Source organism: Castor canadensis, chromosome 12, assembly GCF_047511655.1.
Source record: "Castor canadensis chromosome 12, mCasCan1.hap1v2, whole genome shotgun sequence".
In the NCBI taxonomy this organism is placed as follows: domain Eukaryota; kingdom Metazoa; phylum Chordata; class Mammalia; order Rodentia; family Castoridae; genus Castor; species Castor canadensis.
The window spans coordinates 114,300,811-114,318,888 of NC_133397.1; the positions used below are offsets into that span (position 1 = coordinate 114,300,811).

General features: G+C 47.2%; 1 protein-coding gene across 2 annotated transcripts; it reads right to left on the reverse strand.

The window, feature by feature from the left end:
* Window positions 1-3,291: 3,291 nt before the first annotated feature.
* On the reverse strand, window positions 3,292-13,877 carry LOC109694809 (glutathione S-transferase Mu 1-like). 2 transcript variants are annotated; one of them, XM_020176971.2, is made up of 8 exons: window positions 13,719-13,876; window positions 13,351-13,426; window positions 12,876-12,940; window positions 12,524-12,605; window positions 12,330-12,430; window positions 11,341-11,436; window positions 11,145-11,255; window positions 8,898-9,379 (listed from the first exon to the last, which is right to left on the reverse strand). In XM_020176971.2, the coding sequence occupies exons 1-8, from the start codon at window positions 13,752-13,754 to the stop codon at window positions 9,290-9,292; spliced, it is 657 nt and encodes a 218-aa protein (XP_020032560.2). In that variant the 5' UTR covers window positions 13,755-13,876; the 3' UTR covers window positions 8,898-9,289. The 2 variants fall into 2 exon arrangements, with proteins under 2 accessions (XP_073906911.1, XP_020032560.2); XM_074050810.1 differs by lacking the exons at window positions 8,898-9,379; window positions 11,145-11,255; window positions 11,341-11,436 and adding exons at window positions 3,292-3,392; window positions 5,477-5,570 and having other exon boundaries at window positions 13,719-13,877.
* Between the last annotated feature and the right edge of the window lie 4,201 nt (window positions 13,878-18,078).

The following is an 18,078-nucleotide window of genomic DNA, read 5'->3' on the forward strand; positions in this document are numbered from 1 at the left end:
GTCACTCCTTCTAGGCCTCTTTGTTGCTTAAATTTGGCTGAAAGGGTCTTATTGGCACTGACCTGCTTGTTACTTCACCTACAGTGTGGGACTGTATCCAGGAAAAACCTAATCCTGGTGATGGGGGACCAAAATGGTAAGTTGGAAAAAATCTTCGGAGGAGACTGTTCAGAAACAAACAGTTTGGAGACAAGTGGGATGGGGGAGGTAGTCAGCACCTGTGCCAGACCTTTCAAAAAGTAACCAACGCTGAGAAGTTTAAAGAAGAGGTTCTTCCTTAGGTATGGCTATCTGACCTTAAAGACCTTCCAGGCACCTCTGACGGAAGACAAATCCATACTTTTGGTCAGGACTTTCTACTTAAGTGGAGACAAAGTGACCGTTTTTACCTGCTCCAGATATGTCCTTTTTGATACTTGTGTAGTTATTTACTCTCTCTTTTATTCTGCTTTATTAAGGTGATTTTAGTTTTGGACTTAAAAAATGGGTTTTTCTTGGACCCGTACAGACCCCGCTTTGTTTTTTTTTTTTTTTTTTTTTTGTGGTACTGGGGTTGAATTCAGGGCCTACGCCTTGAGCCACTCCACCAGCCCTTTTTTGTGAAGGGTTTTTTTCAAGATGGGGTCTCACAAACGATTTGCCAGGGCTGCCTTTGAACCATGATCCTTCTGATCTCTACAGGTGTGAGCCACCAGCACCTGGGTAGACCGTCTTTTAGACTGTTATGAGACAAGTTAGTTTTACCCTACTGATAATGTGCTGTTGCCATGGTAATCCTGCTCAGCATGAGAGGAACTACAGGTTCCAGAAGACATTTAGAATATGTGCGATAGCCAATGCTTTCTACTATATGTGCTTCAGCACCTCTGAAGGTAGACACCCACAGTAAAGTGATCCTTCATAAGGCTAAATGGTTAAGAAAACAATCAATAGATATACAGATTACAGGACAAGTATGGGGGGAGACTAAGTCTTGAGTACCATCTCTAACCTGGTTCCTAACTTTATTCAGCCCCTTGGTCACCATAATCATTCTATTGATTTTTGGTCCATGCATCCTTAATCTGTTTGCTAAGTTTGTTTCTTCAAGGTTGGAGGCAGTCAAGCTCCAGATGGTAATGGAGACAAAACCATACATACCCAAGACCTCCTCCTAGTACCAAGGATCCCTTGACAGACCCCTCTCATCACCTCAGAGGAAGCCCTGCTAATCATCCAGGGGCCCCACATTGCCCCTTGTCAGCCTGAAGCAGTCAGAGACACCAATGCCCCTCTTCCTGATAGAAGTCAGGGTTACTTCTGGAGAGGGGGAGAATGTGAGAGAAGGAAATGGCAAAAGTGGCTTTGTCTTAGATAAGGGAGACCAAAAAGTAGCTATAAAGTATAAATGATGAAGTTCATTGGGAAAGAAATGTGCTTTCAGTGGGTTGGGGGCGGGTGGCTTCCAGGGAGAGAAGACAGGGTTAGGCTTTCAAGTTGGAATGTTTGTTAAAACTTTGGGTTTGTTTGGTCCCTGGGATGATCGCCTGGGTTTAGGGTCACTGTCTTGTTAGATGAGGGAGATTACCTATGTAAAATATTTATTATTACCTATGTAAATTATATAAACTATTGTCTGCTCTAAATGATAGAGTTTCCATTTAAAATTCCTAACCTCTGTCTATCCAGCTCCTACATTTAGGCCATTGTCTTATTAAATATACTCTCAGATGTAAATTACTCTTAAATAAAGAGTGAATTAAATTTTAAGTAGCTAACCTCAAGGCCAGGACAAACTGACCACACCCTCCTGAAATGTCCAGTTTGACAAGGATGGGGTGGCCAGGTGGTCAGGTTCAGCAAGAAGTCAACTAAATGACATCCAATTACAAACATAGTTTCAAGGTAGAACAGGTGGATTTAAGTTAGGCAAAGTCCCATATTATCCCCTAGACTTCAGCCATTCCTTGGCTTAGATTTTTTTCACTGAGCCCCTCCTGTGCAGGCTGCTTTGCTATCCTTTCAATAAACTTTGCTCTTGCTTTACTCTTAACTCCTGGTCTGTCACTGACTTCATCAGGACATGAACTCAGGATCAACAATCCAGTTTCACGAACAAAGGGGAGCACATTTCCTAAAGTAAATTTGAACCAACCCCCAACCTGCTTTTTCACCATAAACACCCTTGATATTAAAACACTCATTGCACCTGTTACTAGATGTGACCACATCCATGTCTGAGTTGCACACTGTCTTTCTATCTTTCCTTTACTTTTCCTTACCAATAAACTTTCTTGGTCTCTACCTTGATGTATCCTAAAATTATTTTTTGTGAGCACATCATGAACTTGGTACCAAAGGGCCAGGTGGAGGCCTCCTCTCTTTTGGAGACCTCCTCCCTGGAGTGTCACTGGTTCTGGTAACAATACCACATCCACAACACACCTGCAACTTTCAGCATCCCAGGATGGGGGTCATCTTAGCAAGTCCCGTCAGGCCTGACACTGTACCTCATACTCAGGAGAATGCCAGCATTTATGAACAGAAAAAAAAAAAAAAGACTATGACTCCATTTCACAGACACAGTGCATGAAATCATGGAGATGGAAGAAACCTATGCCCTTTCAAACTGAAGTAACCAGGACGCCTGCAGTGCATTTAGTCCAAGTCTGCAGACCTCAGAACACAGGTGGGAGTCACTGGGTAAATCTAAGATCAAAGCCAAAGTCCAGAGAATAGTAAGTACAGATGGCCCCAGACAGGAGATGATGAACAACTCATCCACGAGAAGGTGAATTCACCTGCCACTGACTTTTTGTTCCATCTGAGCCCTGTCCCTTCTGACTCCCTTGAAATTCTCTGAACCCAGCCACTGCAGGGTCAGGGTTCTTCCAAGTAGCAGTGACAGTTGCTGAGTCCAGACAGGCAAGGGAATTAGACAAAATGCACAGCAAGTATGTTCAGGCTTTATTGGGGGTCACACATGGCTGGGCAACCACCACATTGGGACAGGGCCTGCAGATGAGTCAATACTGGTCTTTTGGGTAGTGCTGGGGAGCAGAAAACAACTGTGTGTTTGGATTTAGGACTCAGATGAGGAAAGGACTCATCTGGACTGAAAGAAAGTGGGGAGATATGGCTTGTAGAGGCATGAAGAAGGAGGGGTTGAGTAGAAGAAAGGTAAGGCCTTGCAGAAGACAAAGGAGTGGATAGAAGAAGGAGTGAGAAGACTTGAAGCAGCAGTGCAGGGTGCCAGATGTACCCTAGTTCCAGGACCACAGGCACCAACAGGTTGTCCTTCTGAACCTGGGCATTACAAAATCCTACTTATTGGACCATTGGGCCATCTTCGAAAATACAGATGTTGGGAGGAAGTGGCTGAACTTCATGTAGGCAGAGATCATTTTGAGACTCTGAAAGTAAGAAGGAGAAACAGGAGCTCAGGTCTGCTGCCCACTGGACAGAGCAGCCTCCCTCCAGGAAGAGCCTGTCCACAGGGGTCAAGTGCTGCTACCTAGCCCAGTCTGCTTAGATCCCAGCTGTGGGATGGAAGTTCTTCAACTTCCTATAACAAGGGGGAGAATGGACAACGTACATTGTGCTTTATATACATAGATCTTACATAGGCTCCAAAAATCACTCAGCAACCCTGCAAGATCTACCATATTATCACTATTTATCAGGAAAACCACAGAGGTTTAGCAACTTTCTTCTACTTGCACACCTAATGAAAGGGACAGGACTAGAGTCAGCATGGTCTGTGTTTGCCATTCTGTGTTCCCTGTGTGCCCCCTCTTGCCTTCGCACAGGAGGCCCTATCACTCCCATCTGTACAGACACGTTCCTCTTTCATAGGCAGCCTCCTTCCTGCCTGGGTTTGCACCCAGAAGTTGGACTCAGCAAACCACAGCACCTGGGAACTTGCCAGTGCAACTTGAAAGATCTCAGTCAGTTACTCAGGAAGTCCCCAATGAAAGGAGACACCAGAAGGAGGACCCACGTAGAAAGGCATGACAGGGTTCTAATTGGTTCCCTGAAAGCAGCAATTGCAATTTTCTCCATCTGGTACCTGAGTCCATCTCACTTTGAGTCACCTGACCTCCCCTCCAGCCTGGACACAGGGACCAGGCTACAGTAATGTGGGCCCTCTTCCCAGAATAGAGAACGTGCAGATATCTCAAAGGGTACAAAGAGATCCACAGCTTTCTGTACACAAGCCAGGCCAGCTGGCCTCAGGGCTGCTGCATTCTGCTCTCCCGTTTCTCTTCCCCATGGACAGACAGTTCTTGCACAATCCTCAAGGCCACCCCAACTGTACAGAACCAGAGCTGGTGAGAACTCACTGAGAAAGCACATCGCTTGATGGGGAATGGGAAGAACAGATTCCAGGAAGTAATAACTTTTTACTAATGCCTCCAACTCTGAAATCTCTAAAAAAGCAGGTTTTGTTGGTATCCACAAGAGGACACTGGGTGCTTCATGACTAACTGTGAGGTGAGATCCAGGCTGGACTCCTTAACATGTAGGTGATACACATGTACCTCACAGCCTAGTATTTCTGCTATTTCTGCCATACCAGTACCAGGATGGAGAACATCTTAGCATGTCCTTCTGAGCCTGAAACTGCACCTCATACAAAGGAGAATGCCAGTATTTATAAATGGAACAAAAGGCTATATCCTCATTCACAGACAGAACACATGAGATCTGAAAGAGGAGAAGGATGAGAGAAGAAACAAGATAAACACCATCGAACAATTCAAGATGAATTCCTCCTACAGGGACCCCAGAACCTCCCACAGCCCTGGGGTCTCTGTGCCTCCCAAACAAGGATCTGACCGAGCAAAGCATTCATCAGATAACGTATGAACGTGGTCCAAATCCTGGTGTTTCACATCAATCCACCTTGCCTCACCCTCCTAATGCCAGCTGCACACACGCCTGACATCTCCTCCTCACAAAGTCCTGGACAGGAAACCCAGGAATTCCAAGGCCTGGAATTTTCCTTTTGATCTAAAACCAGAACAGCTGCTGACAACTGTCCATAGAAGCCAGAGGTCTGCAGGGTGCCTACCACAGCCTCCACGGGTGTTGAGACTATGAACAACTAACATAACCTCTACAGCCTCAGGGTCCTTGTCTGTTCAATGGGAGTCATAATTCTGTTCACCCTATAGAAATGTTGTAATGATAAACTTGTCCCTAGAGATGTAAGTTCCTTACACAGAGCCTGGCAGAAAGCCAGTGCTCAATGAAATGCTAGTGAATTTTCACTCATCTCCAGGAAAGCATCATGGAAAGGGGGAGAGGAAGAAGTGCCTTCAAAAGGAGGGAGGAGCAAGGGCATCACCTCAAAGCGGGACAGGAAGTCCTTCAGGTTGGGAACGCATCCAGGCATTTGGGATCAAACATATGTTGCAGGTCAAGGATGAGTGGGCTGGAAGTTCTGAACCTGGGATGAATGCCACCTTGTCATCTCCATCTCCCTCCCCCTTACCTTGTCCCCTGCAAACCATGGCCTCTTCCCCAGACTGTGAGTAGAGCTTCATCTTCTCGGGGAGGTCCTGCAGGTACTCTAGCTTCTGTTTTTCCTGAGGCAGAAGATAACAGTCACCATCCTGAGACACAAGAGGCTGGTCTCACCAGAGCTGGACAGGACCCAGATGGCCAGTGATGAACAGCCATCTTCCAGAGACTGGGCCTGGGTCAGGCTACAGGTTTGCATTTCATACACTGCTGCTTTAGTATTTAGAATCCTGTTTGATAGCTGACCCTGCTGTCAGAGGTGTACAGAAGATGAACACAACTAAGAACACTGTGCTCCCTTGCTTAACTCCTGCCATCCTTCCTTTTTTTATGGTGTCCTAATAAAATTTTGCTTTTCTTACTCTTCTGTCTCAGTAAATTCTTTTAATAACCAGTGGCTCTGAAATCCATCACAGTGGGGACTGAAAAAGAGTAACCAGCTAAGTCAGTTTGGTGTTATGAGGGCCACTGGTGACCACATAGGGAACAACCTGGACAGTAAGTAGCTCTAATGAGTCCACAGAGTTGGGAATTCAAGAGATCTGACTCATGAGCCAAGCCCTACCTGGTTCACACCAGCAGGGGGCACAAGATGATTCAGAAAGTCTGAGCCACAGCAGACTCTGGCCAGCTGAGTCCCAGAATAACTCCACGGGGCAGGGCAAAGCCTTGGACTCTTCCCAGGGACCTGCAGCATGAAAGAAGAATGATTGTTTTCCAGAAGCTGCTACCTTGGGGTCTCTTTCAGCCGCATCCTTCTCCACAAATACAATGTGATGGGGGATTTTTAGGGACGGAGTGTAAGGAACAACAGGTGATCCCAGACCAACCTGGCAGACTCTAATGCACATGGCCATTTTCAGCAAACGTGACCCCTTTTCCCATTCTAGAAAGACAAGAGACACACTGAAGCAAGAATGGGCACTGAGTTCTACACAAGTCAAATCCTCAGTTTGGTGGCCTGGGTTTGAAGGACATACCTTATACTACTTCTACCTGAGGATTTAAAGAGTTGTGTTTTTATCTCTTCTAATTTTGACCACAACGTTAAGAAATTTGCTTTTCATTGCAATTGTCTGCATCTCATGCCTTCCCCCTTATTTAAGGATAGATTTATTTAGATTTCTTTTCTTTGATACTCACATTTATATTTTCAAATATATATATATATTTTTTTTTCCTTTGGTGGGACTGGGGTTTGAACTCAGGGTTTCACACTTGCAAAGTAGGCACTCCACCACTGAGCCACACCTCCAGTCCATTTTGCTCTGGTTATTTTGGGGTCTTACAAACTATTTCCCCAGGCATCTCAGCCTCCCAGGTAGCTGGGATTACAGGTGTGAGCCACCAGCGCCCAGCTCTAATACAGTGTTTTATCTTTATGGTCTGGTGGACTGGCTCAAGGGGTAAAGTGACTGCCTAGCAAGTGTGAGGCCCTGAGTTCAAACCCTAGTACTGTCAAAAAAAGGAAAAGAACAGCTTTAATATGCCTTTCTCTTTTATTTTGAGCCAATGGCTCATGGATCAGAAAAGCATGGCTCTTTGCTTTGTTTTGTTAATTATGTTTATTGTGGCAAACAAGTCATAATGTACAACTTACCATCTCACACATTTTAACAATGCAGTCTTATTATGTGATTTACAATGTTTGCGGCCATCACCACCATCCATCTCTGTAACACTTTTCATTTTGTAAAACGGGAGGTTTCACCCATTAAACTACAACTCCTCATTCCCCTCCCTCTTCTGTCCCTGGAAACTACCATTCTTCTTTCTGTCTCTATGACTCTGATGGTGCTATGATCCTCATAGCAACAGTTTCATACATTTTATGAATTTTTGTCACAGACTTCTTTCAAAATGCTCTCAAGTTTCATCCAAGTTTTATCCTGTGTCAGAATTTGCTTCTTTTTGAGTCTGAGTAACATTTCTTTTAATATATAAACCATATTTTGTTGATTCATTCATCTGTTGATGGATACCTGGCTTGCATCTACCTTTCTCTCTTGTAAATATTGCTACTATGAACATGGGTGTATAAATATAAAGTTGAGGGTTGGTGGAGTTGCTCAAGTGGTAGAGCAACTGCCTAACAGGTGCAAGGCCCTGAGTTCAAGTCACAGTACCAAAATAAATAAATCAACAAATAAAACATTGACTCGGCACCAGAGGTTCATGCCTGTAATCCTAGCTACTCAGGAGACAGAGATCAAGAGAATCTCCATTCAAAGCCAGCCTGGGCAAATAGTTTCTGAGACCCTATCTCAAAAAAATCACATAAAAGGACTGGTGGCGTGCTCAATGTGTAAGCCCTGACTTCAAACCCAAGTACTGCAAAAATAGATTGTTGAGATCTTGCAGACCTTGGAGTATATACCAAGAAATGGAATTGATGCATCAGACTGTATTGAAGTGTACATGCATTGTATTTTTCATTTTTTAAACTGTCTGACAGTTCATTCCACACTCTTCATACCAACATGAAAAATGGTTCCAATCTCCCACAACCTCACCAACACTTGTTACAGGCTAATGGAAGTGAAGTTGAATCTTCTTGCAGTTTCAATCTGCATTCCTCTCATGAATACTGACACTGAGCAACTTTTCCTGTGCTATTATTCACTTGCATATCTTTTCTGGTAACATGTCTATTCATGTGAATTGCCATATTTGAACTGGTTGATTTTTCTGGTTGTTGCAGTCGTCCGTGTTTGTAAGTAAAGTTCAGTGGGGATGCAGACCTACTCATTTATTTATGGTTTATAGCTTCTACACACTGACAACAGACTTGAAGAAAAATCATGAAGAACATGTGGCCCCTAAGTCTAAAATTTGGCCGATGAGGGAAAATGTTTGCTGACCCTTGTTCTAGACCCATTAATATTTTTCCTGCCTCAATTTCTATCACAGGGTAACTCCCAACTCTAATATTTTTTCTTTTCAATAAACCAATGATGACATTGGGTGAAAACACACAGTGCCACTTGCAAACAGAGGGAAAAGTTTATAGAGAAATGTCCTGAGAACATAGAGGATGGATACCAAGATCAGGGAAGGCTTCTGGAAGAGGGGCAGAAGGAGGTTGGCCTGTGGATGGTTTGGGGCCTTCCCATCAGTTCAGCACCTCTCTACATATGGCTGATGGGGCCCTCTGTGCTGCAGAACTAATGAGAGCCTGGCAAAGAAGGAAGGAACACCTTCTGTACGGATCTCAGGGTATGGATAGGGACAGCAATGACTCACACACCTTGCAACTCTTGCTGGCCACCAAGAGCTCCCCCCACCAAATCCCCCTCACCCAGGCCCCGTTCTGGACAACAGAATAAAGAGATCCCAACCGCATCAACACAGTCAGCCCAGAGGGCCAGAGGCAATAAGACAAGACACAGAGCAAGTGTGCTTCAGGCTTTACTGGGGGTTACACAGGTCTGGGGCACCCCACACTGGGACCAGGGCCTGTATATCAGGCAAGACTAGACTTTTGGGCATTGCAGGGAACTCAGGGTCAATCAAGCTCCTCGAAGCAGAGAAGAGGAGTGTCTGGATTTAGAACAGGAACAAGGAAGGGGAGGAGCAGGCTTACCAGGAAAATGTGGGGAGCTAAAGCTTAACAGGCTTGACTACATGAAGTGTTGAGTAGAAAAAAATGAAGGAGAAGGGAATAAAATGAAGGCGAAAGGATGAGAAAATGGTCCCAGTTTGGTGCAGAGACCAAGCTATGCCCTAGAACCCAAGCCAACAATGGCAGCTGTGAGTCTCCCCTGAATGTCTTGGCATTTTTGTCCTATTTTGAGTTCCAACGGGCCATATTCCCAAACACAGGTGTAGGGAGGTAGCGGCTGGACTTCATGTAGGCAGAGATCTTCTTCAAGCCCTGAGAGTGGAAGGAGAAATAGGAGGTCAGGGCTGCTGCCCACTGGACTGAGCTGCCCTGACTCCTGGAGCAGCCTGTCCATGAGCTGCTTAGCCCCCCAGCTCTGGGAAGGGAATCTTTAGGCTCCTGTAATGAAGTGGAGATGGGACACTGTGCAAGGTTCATACCCAATGGACATTACAACACAGGCTCAAAATATCCACTCAACAATCCTCCAAGACTCATCTTTCTTCCCCACAGGAGGTCCTGTGCTCCCTGTCTGCACAGACTTGCTCTGCTTTCACTGGGAAGCTCTTTCTTGCCAGGTTCCCACACAGAGTAGAGACTAGCAGGACAAGGGGCAAAGACTGCCAGAGTCTGTAGGCAGAGAGCCCTGATTCCACCCACTGACTCAGCAAATTCTGACTGTAAGGGGACACCATGATAGGTGAAATTCAAGAAAAGGACAAGTAGATGGTTTTCATTCTCCCAAAGCAGAAAACACAAACTTTGAAACCTGACAGCTGAATGCACCTCACTGTGCCCCAACCTATTCATCTCCAACCCTGTTAGAATAGACCAGGATGATTGACATTCAGATACGCTGTGCACCAAGACAGAGTGACCAAATAAATTCTGAAAGACTCAAAGATCCAGGGATGTCTGTACCCAACAGGGCAGGCCTGGCTGACCTCAGGCTGCAACCTTCTGCTCTTTTCCACTCCATCCTACCCCAGGCCCAGAGTCAAGCCAGCCCTTGCACAATCTCCAAGGCCAGTCCACCTGGACCAGAAACAGAGCTGATGAGAACTTGCTGAGAAAGCATATTGCTTGATAAGGAGAGGGAAGGAGTTCAGGTTCAAGACTGAAAAACTGTAGCACTGATGTCGCCAACTCCCAGATCCCTAATAAAGTAGGTTTTATGAGTGTCAAACAAGTAGACTCTGGGTGACCCATGGCTAGCTGCAAAGTGAGGTCTTGGCTGGCCTCCCCAGCATCAAAGCGGTACCAGGTGCACCTCATAGTCTGATCTGCCTGCTCTTCTCTGCAACGTTCAGTCCCAGGGTGTGGAGACATCTTTGCACACCTCACTGAACCAGCAGTGTGCTCATATAAAGAATGCCAGAGAATATGAGTGGAAATGAGAACACAACCCATTGCAAAGCTGAAACACAAGAGCTATTAAAGAGTAGAGGGAGAAGGATGAAAGGAAAGCAACAGGGTACCCAACCACTGACAAATTCAGGATAAAATCCTTCCACAGAGGCACCCACAGGTCTACTCAGGCCAGCACCAACCATAGTCCTAGGATCTCAGTGCCTTCCCTGTTGAGGATCTGACTGAGCAAAGCCTCTCGTACACAGATTAGGCATGAACATTGTCTGCAGCTAGGTGTTTCACAGCAATCCACTTTGTCTCACACTCCTAATGCTAGCTGCACACACACTCCTGACATTTTCCCCTCCTCCACAAGGACCTAGACTTTTCCCTTTGGCACAAATCAGGGACAGCCACTGACTGCTACCCTTAGAAGCCCACAGGGAGCCCAGCACACCTGCACTGGTGCTGGGACCTTGGCAACTGACTCTGCTCTACAGTCTGAAGGTCCTTATCTGTCCAGTGGTATAGGTTGTGAAACTGCAAATATGACACTTTAGATGTAAGACACTGAGCATAGGTCGTTTCATAAAGCCAGTGTAAATAAATGCTCCAAGACTAGGAAAGCATCGTGGAAATGGGGAGAGAAAGAAGTGCCTTCAAGAGGAGGGAGGAGCAAGGGCATCACCTCAAAGCGGGACAAGAAGTCCTTCAGGTTTGGGAACGCATCCAGGCATTTGGGCTCAAACATACGTTGCAGGTCAAACAGGTCATAGGCCAGGAAATCCACAAAGGTGATCTGCAGAAGGTCAAGGATGAGCAGGCTGGAAATTCTGAACCTGGGATGAATGCCACCTTCTCCTTTCCATCTCCCTCCCCTTTACCTTGTCCCCTGCAAACCATGGCCTCTTCCCCAGGAACTGTGAGTAGAGCTTCATCTTCTCAGGGAGGTCCTGCAGGTACTCTAGCTTCTGTTTTTCCTGAGGCAGAAGATTAACTGTCACCATCCTCAGACACAAGAGGCTGATCTCACCAGAGCTGGACAGGACTCAGATGGCCAGGGGTGAACAGTCATCTTCCAGAGACTGGGCCTGGGTCAGGCTAGAGGCTTGCATTTCATACACTGCTGCTTTAGTATTTAGAATCCTGTTTGAGCTGATCCTACCTGTCACAGGTGTTCAGAAGATGAACACAACTAACAACACTGTCCTTGAATTTGCAACCACTGATGTTCAAACCAGTTTCTGTGAGTCTGAGCAACAAGTTTCTGAGTACCTGGAAGGTTGTGTACCCAGGTATCCAGTAAAACCAAAAAAGTAAAGTATTTCAAGATCTCAGGAGATGACACAAAGTTATCCCCAGAGGGAAAGGCCCACGAGCAGAACAGATATTTGAGTGGTGTGCATAGAGAGGAGGAGTGTTTGGTGTTGAAAGGAAGGAGCAAAGGTCATCTTGCTGACACTGAGCTGCCTGTTCAGAAAGCGTCCTAATTCTTGCTAATACCAAAGACCAGGCTCTGGGGAAATGGCTGGGTAGACAAATAAAGACCCGGGTGCAGTGTATTATTCCACCATCTTGCACCTCTTTCTTCATGGCTTGAGTGTGTATGCCAGAAGGTGTGGACGGTGAGGACAGAATTGTGTCAATGTTTAGGGTAGGAATGCTAGAATAATAATCTAGACTGGTGTGCATCAATTCACAGTGCTGATTTGACATGCTGGGAGGATAAGGGTCAATCTGTTGGCACAATAGGAAGTTTAGAGAAGCTGTACCAAAAAGGAGTTCATTTACCTAACAGAAAAGGTTTAGATACCAATACAAAAGTTTAACTCCTCTTACAACCCCTGCCTGGTCCATGAAGCCAGGAACTCACAAAGTCAGGGTTAAAGCAGAGCATGAAGAACTGCATGCGTGTGTCCATGACCTGGTTCTCCACAATGTCCACACGGATCTTCTCCTCTTCTGTCTCCCCACCTGCAGCCACACAGCACACACACCCTCAGCACCCACCCCAGACAAGCCCAGGGGACGCCCACTGCCCCACACCCTGCAGCCAGCCCCACTCACACAGGTCGTGCTTGCGGGCAATGTAGTGCAAGATGGCGTTGCTCTGCGTGATCTTGCGAGCCCCATCGATTAAGTAGGGCAGCTGCATGGACCACATGGAAGGTCAGGTGGGAGCCCAGGTCCCAGCAGCCCTTCCCTGCTTAGGACAGACATGGGACCTGCCACTCAGTGGGCCTGGCCATGGCGAGCACACATAAATACACTGCAGAATGAATGCAGAGCTGGGACCCAGAGCATCAGAGGAACACGGTGTAGACCACAGGAGTGAGTGCTAGAACTCTCAGCTGGGCAGGAGGGGAGGGAAGGAGGGAGGGAGGCCCACGCTTCCCCACGCCCCCTTCCCTGTACCTACATTGGGGAAGTCCAGGCCCAGTGTGAATTTCTCACTCAGCCACTGGCTTCTGTCATAGTCAGGAGCTGTGGTGGACAAGATGGAGTGAAAACAAAGATCCCCTGAGTCCAGCCCTTCTTCCCCAACATTCCTGGAGGGGTGGGGCAAGACCCCCCTCCCTGAGGTGTGGATGTGCACTCTATCTCACATTCCAAGATAGGGGAGCGAGTTGTGTAGGGGAGGTCATAAGGGCTATGGACCCTGCATGACTAAGGCTTTCAATTTGCTTTGGCAAAGCCCAATAGGAACCCAACCTAATTAGAAATACAGATGAGCCAGGAAGTCCACTACCCGTTTCCGGCATTGGAAGAGCAAACAGCACCCACGGGGTTTCAGGAAGGGGTGGGCCCTAGGTCCAGCAGGAGGAGGCCTGCAGAGCTGAGTGGCAGGTGACCAGGCATGAGTGGGCAGAGGTCTGAACAGGAGGTGTCATTACCGTCCCCTATGGTGTATCTCTTCTCCTCATAGCTTGAGTCTGTGTATTCCAGAAGCAGGCGGATGGGATGAGTCATCTGGGAGAGAAGGCAGGGGACAGAGATCAGAGGGAGCAACCCCGATTGTGTGACTTCACCCTCTCCAGTGACCCCCTGGCCCATGCTTAACACCACTCCACATTGCAAGAAAGAGGGAAAAAGAGACAGAGACAGAGACACTCCCAGATGTGTCAGCTTCTGAGTGCTGAGAATTATAAGAGGATTCCAGCATGGCCTGAAGAGAATTCACTCCTAGAAAAGGCTCCTCCCTGCCTCTCCAGAAAGCCTCCGCCCAGTGCCCCTGTGCCCTCCAAGCAGACCCCTCGCTCACCCCGCGGAAACCCCAGTAACCCAGTGTCATAGGCATGGCGCTGGCACGGTGGAGCTCACAGATTGCCTTGGCGGGTCTCAGCTGCGATTTTATCTAGTGGCCAGCTAGAGCTGACCCTGGTCAAGTACATGGCTCCGCCCCACTCCACCCCTCACAGGCACCAACCACCCTTGCCCCAGTTTCCCAGGCACTCCAGTGCTGAAGCCAGTGGGGCCGGGCCTGGCACCTTTGGACCTGCAGGAGGAAGACCCAAGGGTGCCTCTGTCCAGAAGTCCCTGGAGCCAGATCACGGCACCTGGGCCGGGCTGCTTGCTAGCCCAGACAAGGGGTCTCCCGCCCATACACTCTGCTGAGTCTGCTGGGAGCCATCCCTGCCCTTGCACCTGAAGCACATGGTGAAAGAGCAAACTGTTCTCCCTTCCTTTCCCTTCTGCATGGGATGGCCCCAGGCTGCAGAGACCCATTGTTGGAGGCCCAGGCTGCAGGTGTCTGGCTAAAGAACAACGTCCCCAACCTGAGAGTTTAAATCAGCACCTATCACTAGAAGAAAGGATTCTAGCCGATTTAAAAGAAACTACAAAGGATGACAGCTTCTTGTACAGGAACATGGTCAGTGAATTGGGAATTAGACCATTCAAGGGCAGACTCAAGAACACGTGCTCTCCATTTTCCTGTAGGGAATATGGGGCACCCAGCCCTTAGGTCATAGGCGCAAGGATTATGCAAACTAGTCACAGTATTTTGGTCCTGTTGCTGCATCTAAATCAAAGACCAGGCACAGAGAGCAGAGGGTGTGAGGGGTGCTCCCAGCACCCCATGACTGAAGCCAGCTCTCAGAAACTCTCAGGGACCAGCACAGTGACCCTAAGTTCACAGATGGGTTATAAGCTAGGGTATTCTGTGTTCCTAGGGGCAAGATGTCTATCCAGCTTCTAAGGGAAGATCGGATTCTACCCAGAGGGGACACTGGAGGACACCACATAGGAACACAGGGAGGGCAGGGCCAGACCATCAGCTGTCCAGGTCCCTGGATTCTAACCCTGACCCAGGTGCCTGATCTCCGTGGGCTCTTGGTAGGAGAGGGTGGCTCAAGTGGCCTTAAGCCACTCTGGGATCACCACACCTTCACAGAAACAAGTCCTACCAAAAATACTCCCAGCTTCCCTCCTTGAAGACAGAAGACTTTCAAAACCAAGAGGTGTGGGATAAATTGTCCTGGGGTTGAATTAGTCTTGTTTCAAGGACTCTAGTGCATACAATAGACAGTGGAACACGGATGACAGAACTGAGAAATGGAAGGAGTTTACAAGGCAAAGGACAAGATTGTGGTTCTGTAGGAAATAAATTTGGGAGATTAGCTAAGGCTTTGTTAATACAGGGTATGAACCCGGTGTGCCAATAACGGTTTGAATTCACCAGGCAAAGGTGTGGAGTGGGGGTGGACGACAGGCAGAGGTTACTCATGGCTGTTAAATCAAGGAAGTCACATGCCCGGCCTATCTCAGTGAAGACAGGGGTCAGAGTCTCTGGGGTTGTCAGAGTGCAATGCCTGCTACAAATGCTGCCTCTGCAGTCAGACATGTCCACTCCTCCAACCCTGGTTCTTGGCTTGTCTCTAGGCTCAGGAAGCAACTCCATCCTTAAAGAGAATTCCAGTGTAGGTTTGCCCAGAACCAAACAATACCCCACAAACACACACACATACACACACGTCTGACCTTCTGAGTTTTTATAGTCCTCATTATGTCATAAACCCTTGTTAATCTAAGATTTATACATCTTGAGCTTGGCAATAGAAATTTCTGCATTTACCTGAAAAATCTAATTTTTTAAAATCTAATTATTCAGATTGATTAGAGAAATAATTTTGAAAGACATTAGTTAGAATGATAATTTGACCATAGAATAGAAATTGTACCATAGTGTTTCTCCATTGGGTCCCTTTGTCACTGAAAAACAGAAGCCAATAAGGCCTTGCAGAGTAGAGAGGAGAAGAGAAGCAGTGAGAAGACTGAGTCAGGAGTGCAGGGAACCTGCTGTGCCCAGGGCCCAGGGCCACAGGGCACTGACAAGTCGTTCCTCTGCATGTGGGCATTATATTCTCTTGATGCACCAATGGACCAGCTTCAAAAATAGAGGTCTTAGGAGGAAGCAGCTGGACTTCATGTAGGCAGAGATGGTTTTCAGGACCTGTGAGTGGGAAGGAGGAAGCTAGAACTCAGGTCTGCTGCCCAGTGGACAGAGCTGCCCCGCTCCAGGAGCATCTTGTCTGTGGGGGTCAAGTGCCACGCAGAGCCTAGTCCACTTAGCTCCCCAACGCTGGGAAGGGAGTTTTCATTTTCCTGTAATGAGACTGGAAACCTTGCGATTCCTTTAGCCCCACTAGACATTGCTGGGGTGTTCCATATGTTCAATTCTTGAGTATAGTGTCTAGGATTAGGACTCTGTTTTGCTCTGTGCAGCAAAACAACCACAGAGTAGGAAGATACTAAAGAGTAATTTATTAGAAAAATCAGAATTACACCTTGCTGGGTGAGGTGGGCATCTCCGGTAAGGACTGAGTGCATGCAAGCTGGTGGAGGTTGGGATTTTATCCACTAGGGTAGGGTTCATAGGGAGCAGAAAATGAGGGCCTTGTGACCTTCCCCAGTGGTTTGACCCCTGCACAAAGGGCTGCCAGGGTGTGGGAAGGCATAGGCCTGCACGTTTCATCTTCTTTGCCATTCTTGGTCTAGGGCCTACTATGGATGGTCACATAGCAATCATTATACTCTCAAATGCCCAGTCTTAATATGAGGACTGGGCTCCATAAAAAGGGTATAAGGCCATTATCTTAGTTGTTGGCCTAGGATGTAGACCAATTGGTATTTTAGAATGGAATCTTGTAGTCTTATAGTTCCTCATTCCTGCTCCTACCAATCTAGTAGCAAACCCTACCAACATTATGATATAGGTTCAAAAAATCCACCCGACCATCCTGCAAGATCTGTCTTACTTTCACCACTTTGGAGGGAACCTGAGATCTATAGATTAGGAGACTCTCTCCTGTCCACACAGCTAGTGAGAGGGACAGGTCTGGAGTCCGCCTGGCTCTGGGTCTGCCATTCTGTGTTCTCTGTGTGTGTGAAGCAGGCTAGAGTTAGGGAAAGTTCAGAAGTTCGGGGCTCTTAGAAAATATGACTTCATGTTGTATTTCAGATTGAACATTCCTCTCTTTCTCTGAGCCTTCTTTTCAATTGCAAATGTGTAGGTTATTCACATCCTACCTCAGGAACAACTAGAACCACCCTCAGCTGGCCCAGGGACCACCCCTGCCCCTCCCCACTCATCGATTATTGCTTAGGAATTTCCAGGTTCTCACCATCCCATAGGTGAGCATAGTTCTAAAAGCACCTGGAAGAGAAAAAAGACGCTCTCTGCTTGCAGCTTCCATTTGGTTCCACCATGACCCCTTTTGTAATTCCCCTTCCTAACTTTTAATAAACTCCATTACACCCTCTGTCCTGCCATGGATTCTTCCATGTGGGTCACAAAGAATTTGGAAATCTGATCACAGACTACGTCATTGCCAATAGCATGTGGTCACACTTTCTGTAGTTTCTCCCCCATCACTTCCCATCCCCTTTTCCATGGGGAAGGTCTTGCTTGCCAGGGTTTGCACACAGAGGAAAAATCTAACAGAACAAAGGGACCAAGACTTACCAGTGTCTGGAAGAAGAATGTCCAGACATTCTTTGCAGTGACTCAGCAAATTCTGGATAAATGGGACATAGGGAAAATGACCCAGTAGAAAGACTGAAAGGCTTGTAATTGATCTTCTGAGAGCAGAGTCCAAATTTCTCCACCTGGTACCAGAGTCCATTCTCATTGTGCCCCACCCGACCTCATCCCCTGCCAGGATACAGGGACCTGGCCATAGGACCCTTGTGCTGTGGGCCTTCTTTCCAGGATAGAGTTCAAAGAGATATACCCCTGTCTGTGCACAACAAGCCAGGCCCAGCTGGTGTCAGGCTGCTGCATTCTGCTCTCCCCCACTTCACCTCCCCACAGTTAAGGCAGCTCTTGTACAACCCCCAAGGCCACACTTGCCTGGACCAGAACAGAGCTGATAACACCTAACTGAGAACACACATTGCTTGAAGGAGAGTGGCGAAGCAAAACATATCCCAGGTAGATAAACCTGTTGCACTTTGCCCCAAATTTCCAAATCTCTAATAAAAGATATTTTGTTGGTGTCAAACAAGTGAACTCTGAGTGACCCATGACTAGCTGTGAGGTGAGACCTAGATTGTACTAACCTGTACCCAAGTGGTACCACCTGTATCTCACAGTGTGGTATTTCTGCAACTTTATGCTATAC

Bases quoted from the DNA above. Each gene is read 5' to 3' on its own strand.
- LOC109694809 (XM_020176971.2), bottom strand. From the start codon at position 13,754: ATGCCTATGACACTGGGTTACTGGGGTTTCCGCGGG. The intron at 12,606-12,875 runs GTAGGTACAGGG...TGGTCCATGCAG, and splicing joins TGGGCCTGGACTTCCCCAAT to CTGCCCTACTTAATCGATGG. The intron at 11,437-12,329 runs GTGAGTTCCTGG...CTTCTGCCTCAG, and splicing joins TCTGCTTTAACCCTGACTTT to GAAAAACAGAAGCTAGAGTA.